General features: G+C 42.3%; 1 protein-coding gene across 2 annotated transcripts in view; it reads left to right on the top strand.

The window, feature by feature from the left end:
- LIN28B (lin-28 RNA binding posttranscriptional regulator B) overlaps positions 1-17,480 on the top strand; it is a 97,595-nt gene that overhangs the window by 42,450 nt on the left and 37,665 nt on the right. For both annotated transcript variants that reach the window (XM_077487186.1, XM_077487187.1), the window contains exon 3: positions 611-795. In XM_077487186.1, the coding sequence (XP_077343312.1) occupies positions 611-795 (185 nt within the window). The remainder of the gene's footprint in view (positions 1-610; positions 796-17,480) is intronic.

Genomic DNA, 17,480 nt, shown 5'->3' with positions numbered 1-17,480 from the left:
GGGAAGAATGGTCCTTACACTTGTGCTCATTGGGAAGAATGACCTCCTTACAGAGAGCTAAAAAGATCAATGGTGTGAGTGGGAACTTATCTGAGAGGCAGAAATTGCCCAATGCTGAAGGAACCCCTAGCAACCTCTGGAGGAACCCTGGTTGAGAACCACTGCTCTACCGTGTCCTATAAAAATACCTGAAATCAGATTTTTATTTTATTTTATGGGGTTTTGTTTATATGGAAAATATTTTCAATCTGTAATAGACACAACTCTTCAATACCTGCTTAAATAGTTCTTGTAGTTAACAAAAAACAAATCTAGAAATCGTTAATGTACAGTGTTTATATAGACATGGTTTTCTGGATTTTTAAGAGGGGATGTGGTGTGACAGACAAGGGACCAGTGATTGTTTGTTTAATAATAGTTTGTGATACAGTACATTGGGAATTGTCATATCTTAGATCTTCTTTTTATCTTTTACCAAATGGTCCTGTTTTTGTGTAAGGAATTCAAAATTCACTTGCCTACAAAATAAACATTTAGGTATGCATTTTTGTAGTTGAATTGTAACTTCTACTTTGGCAATACCTGTATCTGTTTTTTTTTTTTCTTCTAGAGTAAACTATATATGGAAGGATTTAGAAGCCTGAAAGAAGGAGAACCAGTAGAGTTCACATTTAAGAGATCTTCCAAAGGCTTTGAATCATTACGGGTAACAGGCCCAGGAGGGAATCCCTGCATAGGAAGTGAAAGAAGACCCAAAGGAAAGATGGTTCAAAAAAGAAAGCCAAAGGGAGATAGGTAAGTTCACTGATCCTTTTTCTTGATCCCATCCTATAGTGTTTGTAAATAGAGGGTGTTGCAAATAGGGCTGCGACTAATGACTATTTTCATAATCAATTCGTTGGTTGATTATTGTTTCGATTAATCGGATAATCACCTTAAAAGTGTGGTGTATAAATTCAGTTAATATGTAAAGTATAAGAAAAGGCAATTTTATTCTAAAATATCTCTATGCAGTGGTAAATATAAATAACCAACTATATGGTTAGGGAGCAAAATCACTCTGAGAAGAACAGACAGAAGAATTTTGAGAAACGTAATCAACTTTAGAGGTTCTCAGATCAGATACATTTTATTTAACCTCCCTGGCGGTATAATTCAGTCTGGATTTAGGTGCTGAAAGCGGTACAATTATTTTGCATGGAAATTTGGCATTTTATATTATAAAATCTGTTCAAACCAGAGTCTAGCAGACATCCTGGGTATGATAAAGGGTATAATATAATAAAGAATAATAAAAATTATTCAATAATGTAATCAAATCCTAAAACATTGAAAAAGGGACACTTTTTGGTTTCTATGGACAATCTCCAAATTTCAGGCAGAAAAAACAGTATTTATAATATAAAAGTGCATGCAGGGCACTGCACAGACCACTAGGGACAAAGGGGGTATGTATTTTTTAATACAGTACTGTAATCTGTAAGATTACAGTACTGTGTGTGTTTTGTGTGTTTTTACTTTTTTGAATTTGCCGCCATTCTCCGCTCCCGTGCGCCGTAACGTCGCAGGGAACGGAGCTCGGCGGCACTCGGCACTGTGAATCGAGCGGAGGACGGCTCACTCACACAGCGCGGAGGACATCGCTGGATCCAGGGGACAAGGTAAGTAACTCTTCCTGTGTCCTCCCCTGCATTCAGCGATGCGATCCCGAGTCTGGCTCGGGGTTACCGCTCCTGTCAGTAAAATCCCAACCCGAGCCAGACTCGGGATTACCGTTAGGGGTGTTAAAGGGGGGAAAAAAAATTAAGGACTGTTTTGCCGATTTTCAGACAGAACTGTAATATATTATATGCTGGCCATATAAAAACAATGTCCTCCTTTTTAAAAAAAAATAAAAATTCAAATGACATTCTTTCATTCAGCAAATGTACAAAGATTTTTTGTATAAATATTCTCGTCTGAAAATCAATACGTGTATGGCCAGCATAAGGCTCGGTTCACACCTATGCAGTTTGCATTCGATCTGTTTCTGCAGTGCTTTTTGCTGTGCGTTTTGCAATTTTGTACACTGCAATTTGCGTCTTGCCTTTTTTTATGCTTTTTTTTTTATTGAACCAAAAAAGCAAAAAAAGCATTTTTGCATTGAAAAAAGTCCCTGACGCTTTCCAAATACGCAGCGGCTGAAAAAAGCATAGATGTGAATGTATCTTATAGGAAACCATCTTAAATGTACTGTAATCCGGTTCTGCAAAAGATACCAAGAAACACATAGGTGGGAACCAGGTCTAATACAGTAGCAGCAGTATGCTTCTTTTTTTTTTGTATCACCTGTCATCATGGGGCTAAAAAAACTAGCATTAACCCATTTTTATACTACAAAAAGAGCAGATAATCGCTACTATAAGGGGTTCATTTATACTGTGAAATAGTAAAAGTAATATTATATATTACTTATACTATATAATAAAAATACACCCAGAAGTAGGCTATATGGCCATTATAACCAGGGGTCAGACATGAAGCTATATGAAGGGAGATAGATAGATACTAAAAGCTGAGCCTTTTTTTTTTTTTTCATGGATATGATTATTTTAAAGAAGTACAGGGAAAGCTTGTTTAGCTGGGCTTCTCCTATGGATCACAGAGTGCAATTTCTTTTTTTTTTTTTTTTGCACTCCTGTAACCCATTCTCAGCAGAGAGTGGACTGAAGTCCGCTCTCTGCTGATGTCACGAATATCAGTCCAAGCACCACATCATCACGACAATAAAGTCCGGATAAGCCAGGTGCCTGGACTGACACCCATCTCAGGCTCTCCGCAAGCCGGCTGCTCCTCGCCCTTCCACAGCTCAGCGCTTCAATGAGCGAGGAGGGAGAAGGGCAGAGAGCCATGACAGTCTACAGCTGTCTGCTCACTGAGCTCTGAAAACTGAGTAATCAGCAGGGTTTGAATGCTCGGTTCCCAGTGTGGAGGCGCTGGGGGACCAATGTTGCATCCAATTTAGAGGGCACCTATAGCAAGCTGCAAAGTACAGAGTGCCCCTATAGCAAGGTAAAAAAAACTTCTGACTTTAGAACAATTCACTTCCTGCCTAGGACTACATGTCCCATGAGACATTGGTCCTCTCACATTCACAAGTTCTCAGGCACTTATTGACATGTATGGATGGTGTACTGAGCTGTATGTGTCCTGCACTGTGTTTCCTGATATTTAAACAAATAATGCATTCTTTATGCAGGCCAACTAATCGGCTGGCCGATTGATTGATTATGAAAATAGTTGACAACTATTTTTATAATCGATTTGTTGTTTCAGCCCTAGTTATAAGCTCTTTATTAATCCCTTTTCTATGTCAAAATGCTAACAAAAACGATATAGTTGTGAAAAGAATAAAAAATATATACTTTACTAGAATTATTTTGCTGGCAGCACAGTAAATAGAAAAAATCCAGCCAATCAGAAAAGGAGAGCAGATATGTAAGCAGCAGCTCTCTCTGTTCCCTCCCTCCTCATTGGCTCCGAGACAGCAGTAGAAGCCATTGGCCCCCACTGCTGCCAATCACAGCCAGTTGAGATGGAGCAGGGATGGGCTAAGCCATGCTGTGTGTGTGGTTTGGACACACAGAGCCGGCGTGGGAGCGAACCCACACAAGTGTCCCCCAAGCAAGCTGCTTGCTATGGTGGACACTTGGGAGGGGGTGGGAGCAAGGAGCACTGAGGGGGACTCCGGAAGAGGAGGAATGGGGCTACTCTGCAAAACAGTTGCACAGAGCATGTAAGTATGACATGTTTGTAATAAAAAAAGTATCCTTTTACAGTCACTTTAACCACTTCCCGCCTGCCATATAGCAGAATGATGTCTGCAAATTGGTTGTGATATCCTGACATCATACGACAAGCCCAGGATAATAAAGCCGGCGCACGCTAGTGGCAATCAGAGGTGCTGTGTGTCAGTCTTACACACTGAAACTCCGATTGTGGTATGAAGCCTCTGACAGAGGCTTCTTACCATGTGATCAGCTATGATCAATCACAGGTGATCATGGCGTGAACCAGGAAATGCTGTTAAATGGCTTTTCTCGGTTAACGCTGACAGTGAGAGACGATCGATGTCTCTCCCTGTCGGGAGGGGGGGGGGGTGGTCTGTGCTGATAATTCCCTATCAAAAGGTGCCCATCAGCTGCTAGCCTTTTCCCCCATAATAAACATCTGTCCATGCCCATAACTGTGCCAATCAGTGCCCCATCAGTAATGCATGTCAGTGCCACTCAGTAATGCCTGTCAGTAACTCCTCATCAGAACTGCCTATCCAGTGCCACCTATCAGTGTCCATCAGTTTTTTTTTAAATTGACAGCCTTTTTTCGTTTATAGTGCAATTATCTCTCCCCATCTCTCGGAAATTATTGTGTGTGTGTGTGTGTGTATGTATGTGGTGTGCTGTTCATGCTTAAAGGCAATTTTTTGAATAGTCGATCAATTTTAATGCAATTGTCTTGTATGTTTTTGTAATAAGTTCTATTTTTTAATATATACCTGTGTTATGCTTATAAAGTCCATCATCCACAAACCTATTTTGTAACAATTAAATTTATCGGGACGTGGCATTATATACATAAATTCCGTATCCACAGCACCACTCTGTGGTGATACGATTTTCAATTTATTGGTGTATCCACCATGATTTCCTCTTACTGATCTCTCTTATGAAGTTGGAACCTCTCCAATGATGATTGGGGGCCTCAATACCCCAGAACTGCATTACTTCAGGATTTTTTTTATGTTTATCCTTAAAATAAACTGATAGGTGATGCTTATCATGTCCTTTGCGTATATCTCTCACATGCTCTTGCATTCTTACTTTTAGCACCCTTTGTCCTACCTACATATAATAGGTTGCATGGGCACTTGATGGCATAGACAACCCCTATAGTGTCACATGAAATAAAATCCCTGATCTCATGTGAACCATTAGTACGAGGATTTACAAAGGATTTCAGTTTTCTAACATTTCTTGGGACCCTTACACAAATATAACATCTCCCACATCCGTGAAACCCCTTGATGTCCCAAAACATCACAGGCGAGGAGATTCAATTACATTGTGCACCAATCGATCCCTCAAATTTGGGGCTCGTTTGTAGACAATTTTTTTGGTTTATCCGATAAACTGTCCTTAAGGTGTATATCCTGCTTTAGGCTCTCCCAATACCTTTTAATAATTTTCTCCACTTCCTTATTTTGTAAATTATGATGGAGAACTATACAGGTACCCATATCACTGCTTGATTCTGTGATTTTTACTTTATCTTTTATCAGATCCTCCCTAACCAAGCCCCCAATGTTTCATCTTTCTACTTCCAAGAAAATGGCCCTTTGTCCCTAAACATTCCACTCAATTTCTCTGTTTGCATTTCATAATCAGCATTGTTTGTGCAATTCTTTTTAGTCCGCATAAATTGCCCTCTAGGAATATTATTAATCCAGGGTCTATAGTGGCAACGGGTAGTGGGAATATATGGGTTACGATCTGTTTCCTTGAAATAGGTCTTTGTTTCTATTCCTTAAAGGGTTATTGGAGATCTCTGAATCCAAGAAGTGTACATTTTCACTGCTAACATCCCATGTCAGACTAATTTTCCTGGTCATTGTCATTCATGGAGTGCATCAATGTTTCCATATCTTCAGCATTCCCCCTCCAAATGAGCAGTAAATCATCAATGAAACGTCTGTACAGCACCTCCCGTGGGTCCATGCTGTACAGAATACCCTCCTCCACCCCTTAGGGCGTTATATGACATCCATGACATTGAGTGGGGATATCTAAATGATGCCTACAGCTACAGGCATCATTCAGATATCATTTTTTCAAGCCATCAATTCTGTGCATGATAAGAAGGATCATAGTGGCAGTTCTGCCGCTTGATCGTTCTTATAGGCGACGGGAGGAGAGGTGAGTGCTTCTCCGGGCTTTCCTGTGCCATCAGGGCCCAGAGAAAGAATCGACCGGTGCCAGATGACGACGATAGAGATTTCCGATGACCAGTTGGTCATCAGTCATCTCTGACCGTCAGAGGCCCAGGCGTGATGGGTTCCCGGAAGTAAACAAAACTGCGATCGCAGCTGTCAGCATGAGATCGGTGAATTTTTTTTCCTCGATCTCATGCTTTTCAGCCTGGAGGAGAGATGTGGGATCTTATTGACCCTACATTTCTCCAAAAGGAGGACCATCACACACCAATCCTATTACAAGGGATGTTTCCATGCCTTGTAATAGGAATAAAAGTGATCAAAAAAAAAAAAGTGCAAAAATAAAGAAAATTAAGTAAAATAAAAAAAAACATTTTAAACGCCCCTGTCCCTGATAGCTCACATTCAGAAGCGAATGCACATGTAAGTCCCGCCCACATAGGTAAACGTCATTCAAACCACACATATATCGCCACGTGTGTTAGAGTGTGTGCAACAATTCTAGCACTAGACCTGCTCTGTAACTCTAAACTGGTAACTTGTAAAAATTTTCAAAGTGTTGCCTGTGGAGATTTTTAAGTACCGAAGTTTGGCGCCATTCCATGAGTGCGTGCAATTTTAAAGCGTGACATCGGTTTTTGCCCTTTTAATTCATGAAACCTTTTGTTTTCCAAAAAAAGGCATTTGAAAAATGATTGCACAAATACTGTGCAAGATAAAAAGTTGCAATGACTGCCATTTTATTCCCTAGGGTGTCTGCAAAAAAAACATATAATGTTTGGGGGTTCTGAGTAATTTTCTAGCAAAAAAAGATGATTTTTACATGTAGGAGAGAAGTGCCAGAATAGGCCTGGTATGGAAGTGGTTAATTTGCAAATAAAAATTATTGGCATATCAAAAATAATTATGTTTTAGACAAAATTTCAAATTATTTAAAATAAACTTACGTTGATTACATCTCATATTAGATTTTTTTTTTAATGCCCACTTAACTGCCCTTATAGCACCCTGGTGATCAATATTAGTATACAGTGAGGCCACATCACCTGTAACCATCACCGTATCCACACCAACCTTGCATGTAAATTGCATCAAGTACATGCAAATCTGTATAAAAAAACATGCAGTAGACACGTAGTTTCTGGTATGAATCGGCCCTTAAACGCATCCATTTAATCTGCAATAAAATGGAGTAGATAACAAAAGTAACACCATTGTTACTTTTGTATCTACCTATCTGTGTCTCTGTTTATGAACCCTTTCGGACAGTTTTCATTTTTTAAAGTGATACTAAACACAGTTTAATTTACATTTTTCCTTCCATTTCTGTATGGGGATGATGGCACTGTAACATTTTTTTTTAATAAAAAAAAATCTAAGTACCTTTTTCCTAGTTGATATATAGATGTCACATGACCCAGCTCTTTCCCAGCCCCCCCCCCCCCCCTGTTGTGTTTAGCTGGTTAGTGGGCATGGAGGAGGATGGAGGGAGTGGGCTGTCATTTACCACTGTGTACATGCCCACATGTGTGACTCTATAGGTACATGGGCTGCTCAGATCTGATGGGAAAGACATGCTCAGCATAGAAGCTCACTAAACACTGAGCATGAGCTGCCAACACTGCTCTGCAAAGTTCCTAGCTGAATTGGGGACATGAACAGAAAGGGGAGATGGAGAGCAGCAGGATCAACCAGGTTTTTTACAGAATACAGAAAAGAAAACTCACAGTGACTGAGTATGAACAGCATGCAATACATAGTGAGTGATGTGGGTTTAGTGAGACTTTAATAGCAGCACCTTCTACAGCTGCTGTATTTACACATCATCTCCTAGCTATCATTTTGACATTCAGGAAATGCCGGCAAGTGTGATGGAAAAGCAGCAGCAGGGTAAAAGGTCAGGGCATTCTACATAGTCCCTGTGTATGGGAGTGTGTAGCATGCCCAGCGTCCTCAACAGGGGACATGTGCTTTTCCGTGGCTGTCCTAAAAATCTACATTTTAAAGCTGTAATCTGTGATTCATCCATTTTTGTAAAGCAGTTGGTAAATAAAAATTGGGCGCCAGAGAATTTTTTGCATTGAATGTTTGTCTATCCCCACAATTATTATTTTATTTTTTTCTAAATTGTACTAAAACAAGTGCTATACGGAGGCTTTTTTTAAACCTGTCCCACTGTCAAAAACAGTGTTGCTATTTTACACAAATCCTAGATTATATATCGATATAAATTTTTTTTTTCTTTAATCTGTAGAAAAAATTATGGAGTGATTAAAATAATCAGGCATTCAAACCTTTTTTTTTTTTTCTTCTGAATTGGACATATTCTTTGCTGAATCCTGGTTCAGTTTCTCTCCAGGATTGTATAATGTAATGGTTGCCTGGCAACTTGAAAATGCGGGTCTTCCACGATCTGCAGTGTCAGGTAGAGCTTTAGAGACCTTGGTGCTTGTGTTGCTAGGTAACGTGAGGTAATCACAAGGCCCTTAAATAAATATGGATCCTATTGAAAATAGGATATTGCATGCAGGAATTTATCATTTCTACCAGCTGCAGCCATTGGTTTGTATGAGTTAAATGAGTATTTGTTTTTAAGATAGAATCTTCTCTATGAAAATACATTTTATGGATACATTTTATCAATAATATGTGGTGTAGCAAAGCCTTTTTTGCACAAAACAAGTGATTTTTCCACCTAAGCCTTCTCAGCAGAAAATGTTTTATTTTTATATAACTATGGCCCGAAGAGGGTAAACCCACCCATTAATCACTTTCTGTGCAGTCGCTGATAAAAGTGGAGTTACACCCAAAACAAAAAAGTCATTAATGTGCATGAAATAAATTAAATCATTTGGAGAATTTTTTTTTTTAACCTTTTTATGCCTGTTGCTATGTGGTCCCTCGAAATCTGCCTCCTTCATCACCTCGGCTCCTGACGTCACTTCCCTTGGCGCCTCCGCTCGCTACTGCTCTTGGGAGATGTGTGTCATCATTTCCCAGGAGTCAGTGGGCTGCGCCGAGGGCTTCATTTCCATCACAACAGGGCAGGCACTTCCACCGCCCATTGTGAAGACAACCTGAGTAGTTGACAGCGCTGTGATGACAGAATGCGCATGCGTGCGATTGGGGAGAGAATGGGCGGTGCATGCTGGTCCAGCAGCAGCACCGTATCCCTGAAGAGGATTAGAACAGGATGCTTGTGGGCTTCACATGCCCACAAGCAAAATGAAAACGGACAGAACACTGTGATCAAAATTATTTAAACAGATGAAAGAGGACATCGGGGAAGAAATTTAACAGAATACATGAGTGTTACAATGCCTTATTAAATGCAGTTGGAACTGAACTGGTGTTTGCTTGTTCTTGTTTTTGTCAGGGTGCCCAGCTGTCTAATAAGTTAGAACAATAAAAAATATACATACATATACATATATATATACAGTATGTATGTATGTATGTATGTATATATATATATATATATATATATATATATATATATATATATATATATATATATATATATATATATATATATATAAAATAAATGTTTAGCATTGAGTGCCTTTGTATTAAGAAATTATTGAAGGATTTTTAAATCTTTTTTTTGTATTTTGTAGTTTTTCTTTCTTAACTAGCAGGTAGAGATTTAAAGGAGAAGTATGGCCAAAGCTATTTTGGCTATACAGCCCCTGTGGGTCACAGAAATGCATTTAGTTCTGCACTCCTGTGACCCAGATTCTAATAGTGAGCTAAAGCCTGCTGTCAGCTGACCTCTCAGAGCAGGTCCAGGCTCTGCAATGATCCCATGTCAGCTGCTCCCACCCTGTCCACTGTCCACCACTCCAGTGAGCTCTGGAGGGTCAAAGAAGACAGTCAGTGACTGACAGTCACCGCTCTCTGCTCACTGAAGACTGAGAACAGTTGCCATTCTTAGAGACGGATCTCTTTTTACAGAGACTGCCTAGTAGTCTGTTGTAAAGGTCTCAGAGCTTGAGTACATGAGTGTTGTTTTCCTAGATTTAAAGTCAGATGATGCCTATTCCAATCGTATGCATGTGCTGGATTCAAATGCAAATGCCAGGGCACACAAATCCTTACAGTGCTCTGTAGCACAAGCTATAATTTGCACATAGAACTGAATGACTCATTCCACTGACCCATGCTTTATAAGCCTTTTGAAGTTTCAGTCAGTCAGCTACCAATTAGGCAGCTACTGCTGCAGCATCCTATCAGATGACATTATTTGAAAAGTTTGCATATGTAGTAAAGCTGTTCAACATTTATTTATTACAGGCACTTATATAGCATCATCAATTTACACAGTGCTTTTACATATATTTTGTACATTCACATCAGTCCCTTCACTCAAAGGAGCTTACAGTCGAAGGTCACATACTAGGTCCAATTTAGACAGGAGAGTGTTAACCTACCAGCATATCTTTGAATTGTAAGAGGAGACTAGTGTACCTGGAGGAAACCCACACTGACACATGGAGAACCTGCTAATTTCCAGGCAGGTAGTACCATGGTTGGGGTTTGAACCAACGGCCCTGCTGCTGCAAGGCAGAGGTACATGTCCAAATATTACCACAAAATCAGACGTGTCCTTAAAAGAGAAAATCAAACCTAGAGAGAAGAGATGGATGCTTGCAGGGTGAAAGGCGTGGCACCATTGAGGCTGGGGCTTATCATGAGGGGTGGAAGTTCACATTCCGAACTATAGCACCTTAATTATCTCCTGTTTTATTTGTGTTAAGAAGTCTAGATTTTTTTTTTTTATCCTTACCTAGATTTGTGGAATTTTAGGTTAGAACTAACTAATCCTAAAACTGCTCCAACCCCCCTTCTAAAACTTATATTTACTACCATGTAGAAAAAAGATGGATATACTTGCTTATTCTCAGAGTGCACTGGTTTGGTCACGCAACTGGCTCCTAGCAGCCAGCTTTAAGGGAGAGAAGGGACAGCTGACAACTGGCATTCCATCCATGGCCTGTGCTATCTCCTCTTCCTTGAAGGTTGCTGCTGGGGAGATTACATGATCAGACCAGAGTGCCCTGAGAATAGGTAAGTATAAGTATCTATTTGAAGGGTGGTTAGTATAGAATTCAGGACAGGGGTGAAAGTTGTTTTAAGCTTAGTTTGATCTAGCCTGGAATTCCACTGAGCTTTTTTTTTTTTTTTTCAAATGTTTTATTTAAATCACAAAATCAGAAAAGGTGAGTCCAGGTTATTTCCTCATTGGTCGATAAAAAGTATAGGCTGTGAACATAAGTATGTTTGTCAGGCATCTGAAGTAGTAGAGTAAAATCAGTAGATATTGGTATAAAGATATGTATGCATGTATGTATGCATGAATGAAAGGCCTGAGCCAAAAGTTGTAGGGCCATGAAGATGGTTAGAAACCTAGGACAACAGAGGGGTACTACTACCTCTCTTTGTCCACTTTGTCACCTGGTAGTACCCCTCTGTTGTCCTAGGTTTCTAACCATCTTCATGGCCCTACAACTTTTGGCTCAGGCCTTTCATTCATGCATACATACATGCATACATATCTTTATACCAATATCTACTGATTTTACTCTACTACTTGAGATGCCTGACAAACATACTTATGTTCACAGCCTATACTTTTTATCGACCAATGAGGACCCTAGGGATACATCACTACACCTTTGCCATGCCTGCTCTCCGTTTGGCCCTGGATGGGGTCCCATTTGATCCTGCCCCCTCAGCTCACAGGGGAGGCATACGCTGCTGCCGCCTCGAGGCCGCACACTTGGAGCCATGGCCAAGCTCAGTGGTAAGTATAGGGGGGCCTACACCCCTCCTACCCTGCGCTGTTATAACTAATACTGTGCTATATTGCCAAACATATATATTTTTGTTCATCTTAGGTACATTGTTACACACATCCACCCCTAAAGAGCGAGCTGGATCTCACGAAACTAGTCGGGTAGTATGATGCCCGTGTACCATGTACTACTTCTATATTTATGTACCAATACTCCTTGTTTATATATGTTATACTGGCAACCGTTGATGTTATTTATCCATGTAAACAAATGTACTTGAATAAACCATATATTATATTTACTACTGTTATGTTTAATGGCGGATACAGTACCCACTTAATTTAAAGTCCCAGGGCGAATCCTTTGTTGTTTGTTATACTCCATTCTCTGAGCAGTATTCTTCAAAGGTGGATAGTTGTTGACCAAATCATTCTGGAGTCTGTAAAGAGTGGAGAAATTGATGGAGTTGTAGGGCACTCCAGAATAGCAAGTGAAAGGCACCGGTGGGCTCCGTTAAAGAAGTGATGGAGGGCTAACAGCCTGCCACTAAAAAATATGCCGCCTGAACAAAGTTACTCCGTCGTAGTGTATAGAAGTGATGATCTCTTAGAGAGAAACGGTGGATTCCCAATAATGGGCATCAGGGGAGAGTCTGGGTCAGAGAGAGAAAGGTCTTTGTAAATATTTGTGCGCAACTACGTATTGTAGGGCCTATCAGGGGGTTTAGCTTTAAGGTTGGTGGTAGATTATCAAAGCACCAAGGCGCTTACCTCCTAAGTGAACTGCCTGGTAATATTTTAGAACGTCAGGAAGGGCAATACCTCCATATGGTTTAGGCAGGGATAAAAGCTATCGGGGAGTGAGTAGTTGTTTGCGAGCCCAGATAAATGTGATGAATATGGAGTGGACCTGTTTAAAGAACTGAGAGGGTATTTTAACTGGTAAAGTTAGAAAAATATATAAATACTTGGGTAAGATACACATCTTTAGAAGATTGTGTCTACCGAACCAGGAATGTAGTCCTTGATTCCACGTCTCCAACAAAACACGGGTTCTGGTCAGGAGAGGGGGGAAGTTGAGTTCAAAGACCCGAGATAAGTTAGATGGGATATACGTTCCCAGGTATTTCAGAGCTGTGTCTGTCCACTTGAACTTAAAGTTTAGCTGCAAGGTCCTGAGTAGCGCAGGAGAGACCCCCACCCCCATAGCTTCTGATTTACCAAAATTGATCCGTAAGTTAGATAGCTTGCCATAGATATTGAATTCATGGATAAGGTTGGGGAGTGATACCGACGGGTTAGTGAGGGAAAAGAGCAAGTCATCAGCATGAGCTGAAATTATTTGCTGCATATTCCCTACCTGAACTCCTATGTTGTCAGGGTTCGTACAAAGAAAAGATTGCAGAGAGAGAGAAAAGATTAAGGGGGGCAGCGGGCCCCCCTGTCTTGTCCCGTTCTTAATGGGAAGGGGATCCGATAGAATCCTATTGGCTTTCACTTGGGCTGTTGGATGTGAGTAAATCTTGGTGATCCATTGTAACACATATTCTCCCAGGCCAATATGACATAGGACTGCAAACATGAAGCGCCAGTTCACGTGGTCAACTGCTTTTTCAGCTTCTGTTCCTATTATAACACAAGGGAGTCTGTGTCTCTTGTTCTGTGTGGATAAGGTTTAACACTGTAAGCGTGTTATCGCGGGCTTCTCCAGTTGAAATGAATCCCACTTGACCAAGGTGAATCAGTGGTTATAAATGTTGTGTGATTCATGTGGCGATAATCTTCCTAAACATATGGGGACCCAGAAGTGGGAGGAATCGCTTGTAGTACTGTAGTGGGAAACCATCGGGACCTGGAGTTTTGCCTGTCTTTGAGATGTTAAGTGCATCGTGCAGTTCGTTGAAGGTTATTGGTGCTTCCAAATCCTCTCATACCTCAGGGGTCAGCTGAGGGAGCTGTGCAGAGGCGATGTAGTCTTCTATTTGTGTCTGGGATGGTGACTGGTCTAGTAAGTTGTAAAGGGAAGAATACAATTCTCTAAAGCCCCGGATAATCTGTTTAGGGAGCACTGCTTTTTGGCCTTGAGGCGTAATAATTTAAGGGATATATGAAGCAAATTTTTGTTCTCTAATTGATTGGGCCAACATTCTCCCACATTTTATCTCCAGACTCATAATTGAGTCTTTGGCATCTTTGTATGGCTGCTTTGGCTTGGTATCTCAGTAAGTCTGACGTCTTGCGAAGGGCTAAGAGGTCTCTTTCAAGTGCCAGGGTTGGGGCGTGTTTATGTTGGGCCTTCACTTTGTGGATGTCGAGAAGGGACAAGAGTTTTTCCTCCTCATTGTTCCGATCCATGCTTGATGAGGATACCTCTGATAACTGCCCTGTGGGTCTCCCACAGGATCCACACATCGCAGTCGGGTTGTTTATTGGTCTGAAAGTACATATTCAGTTTTTTTTGAACATCCTCCACTACTTCAGGGGTCTAAAGGAGGCTTTAGTTTAACTTCCAGAATCTAGTCCTAGAAGAGGACAGGTTTGAAATTTTGTACGTTAGCTCAGTTGGTGCGTGGTCTGACCATGTTATCGTGTTAATAGCTGAACTTTGTACAGCCTGCAACTGTGAATGTAGGATTAAAAAATAGTCTGTGCGCATATAGACTTTGTGGGGAAAGGAATAGGAGTAGTCTTTCACCTGGATGCTGTAAGAGCCAGATGTTGATAAGTTGGGCTTTGTGAAGGGATTGTGCTACTCATTTTCGGATACCAGGACTAACAGAGGACGTGCCGGAGGAGGTATCTACAGTGAGAAGTAATGGAACATTGAAGTCTCCCCTAATATCAACTGACCTATGGAAAATTCCAGGAGTAAGTCTTTCATGCGGCCGAGAAAAAGGTCCTTAGGGGCATAGATAGTGGCAGATGTCATTTTGGCCTACCCGCGCAACCCTTTAAGCATGAGGCGGCCTTCAGGATCCGCTAGGGTGCGTGGCATGTCCAGGGAAGTTGGTTGGATAATAATATGGATACACCTTTAGATTTAGTGAGTTTATTAGTAGAATGGTTGGTAAAACCTATTTTTCAACATTGGAAGTTTATCGTCAAAATGGGTTTCCTGGATGAACGCTACATCTGCATGCAAGCGTTTCAGATCATTGAAAAGTATGCGTCTCTTTTTGGGAACCTTTAGTCCTTTGACATTAAGCAAGATTATCTTAATAGTATCCTTCTCAGAATAGGCAGAGGGAATTGGTGGTGGGGGGAAGGAAGAAGAGGGGGGTTGTATTAATCGAAGGGTACAGATAGAGTAGAAGTATGGAAATGGAGAGAAGGAAAAGATATTCAGGTGCTAAATCAGCAAGTAGGTTCAGGGGGACACATGCGATTAGACACGGACATTGAAGCTACAATGTCAAAAGATTGCCAACAGGGCACTCCACCCACGTCGTTGGGGAAGTGCACCAACCTGAGTGGGGGAGGGGGTAGACAGAAGCCTAACAGGACTGGCCCCTACCCTCCCCACCCAGCCTGGCAGCAAACATCAACAGCAATGGTATGTAATATGAAATGAAAACATAACCCAAACAGTAGAAGAATACAACCTCTCCAGCATATTTGTAGTTCAGGGGTGTAATTTCAACCAGCATGGAGCACTCCACAATCCTAATATCAAGGCAGGGAGGGCCTAGACTCACCTGGGCGCGCCAATGTATCTAAAGAGGAGTAACCAGTGGCGTAGGGGGGGCAGCTATGCCAAGTGAGAGCCCAGAGATCCTCCTTTGGGTATTAGGGCTCAGGTGTTATGTAGGTTGCCAGGTAGAAGACCTCACCTACTAAGTAGGTGTCCAGCACAGTATAGCTTAGCACTTGTGTGTCTTTTGTCTCCCAATAATAATGTCATGGTAGTACCGCTCTCTTTGCCTCAAATCGTCCCTAGGTAGACTCCGCCAGAACTCCACCAGGGCACGCCCCTTCAAAGTCCCATCCTGCCCCCTCTCGCCAATCAGACAGGAGGGTGTCAGCAGAAGTCAAGGCAGAGACATGAGTGGCCATCCCTCCATATCTAACAATCCCCCCCCCCTTCACCCTAGCCTACCGAAGTATGGGCAGAGATTCATTGCTTTTTCATTAACAAAATCAATGTTAGGATTCCCCATTTCAGGGCAGAGGGGTAAAAAAATTAAAATAAACTTGTAGGAGACATTGCCCACCCCTCAGAACAGTGTACAGGTCACAAGAGATGGTGTCAGCAACAGTGGCTGTTTCCCGTGTCCCACTTAGCATCAGACAGTTCCACCGTGCACTGTAGTACCATCTATTGTTCACAGCAGAAGCATGTGTTTCAAAAATGAAGGTACTAAGACCTCCATTAGGGTGTGCAGTCTTGGTCAGTTCTACTAGGGGTGGATAGGTGGTTAATAAAGCAATGGCTGGGGATTGTGGAGAGCAATAACGATTGCTCACAGCAGTGATGGAATCCCCAGTCACCCTGTTCTCAGACCGTATGAAGTGAGCAGCTCAGGCAAACACTGGACTCAGAGGTAGGCAGGCAGAGCAGAGTCATGGTGATATACATCAGGTATTCTAGCAGTGGTCGTAGTTATGCCACCTGGCACAATAGACACAGGTGTGTATAAGTAATGAGTTACCTGCATCGGATATACCGTGGAAGAGCGGTGAGATGTCGGCATCCAGAAGCTGTTGGGAGTGCAGCAAAGAGCTTATTTGATTAATTTTATAACTTGAGATAGCCAGTGGGGTCATCGGCGCTGGTCAGAGGGAGAGCATCTGTGTGGTGTGGCCGGTGCAGATCAAGACTCACGGACTTCCGGCAGGGGCATCCGGGAGCATCTCCATGTTCTCTGCGGCAGGGATTGAGCAGTCCGCAGGGTTCCCTGAGCCCGCACGTCCCGCTGGCCTGGGCAGTAACATCAGCCAGTTCTGGACCAGGACGGGGTTTGCTCCCATATACGGGAAGAGAGCGGGCAAGTCTCCTGGTATGTGCAGGTTAAAGAACCGCTGGTCCCTGCGGAAGGTGGCCGAGGGGGAAATCCCCATCTGTATGTGGTGTTTGACCGACGGGCAACATCTAGGACCGGGCGTAGCATAGCCTGCCGCTGCAAGGTGTCTCTGGAAAGGTCAGGGAGTATTTTGAAGGGCGCACCATCAAAGTTTAGTTTCCCGAACTCCCATGCCTTCCCAATGACAGTCTCCTTGAGCATGTATCTGTGCCTGCAGATCACATCTCTCGGTCCAGTGGGGTCAGTAGAGGGGGTCCCAGGGCTCTTTGGATCCTGTCGAACGCCACCTGGTTAGGGAGGACGCTTCCGTAGACCCTCTGAAAAATCGCAATGACTGTTTCCGCAAGATTCTCAGGGCCCATCGCTTCAGGTGGACCCCTAATCCGCAGGTTATTCGGTCTGCTCCTGTCTTCCACGTCCTCAGAATGGAAGTGTAAGAACACTGCTGCATCCACATGGGCATCCTGCAGGGACTCCAGCCCGACACTCGCTGGCTCAGGCCGCCATAGAAGACTCCCCTGTTGTTAGTCTGGTGGAGAGGGATTGACTGGCTTTTCTAACCACTTGTAAATCCTTGCGGTGTTTCTCCTCCAGGCGCTCGATGTTTAGTTCTATATCCATTTTAGTCGGAAGGGCTTGGAGGAGGGCTCGGAGTTCAGCATTCATTTGAAGGGAGCAGAGTTGTATCAATGGGCTC

The sequence above is a fragment of the Lithobates pipiens genome, unplaced genomic scaffold, assembly GCF_037356315.1.
Source record: "Lithobates pipiens isolate NorthernLeopardFrog02 unplaced genomic scaffold, aLitPip1_a1.2 Scaffold_18, whole genome shotgun sequence".
Lineage (NCBI taxonomy): Eukaryota > Metazoa > Chordata > Amphibia > Anura > Ranidae > Lithobates > Lithobates pipiens.
Note: the sequence above shows the minus strand (reverse complement) of the source record. Positions and strands in the feature narration are given on the sequence as shown.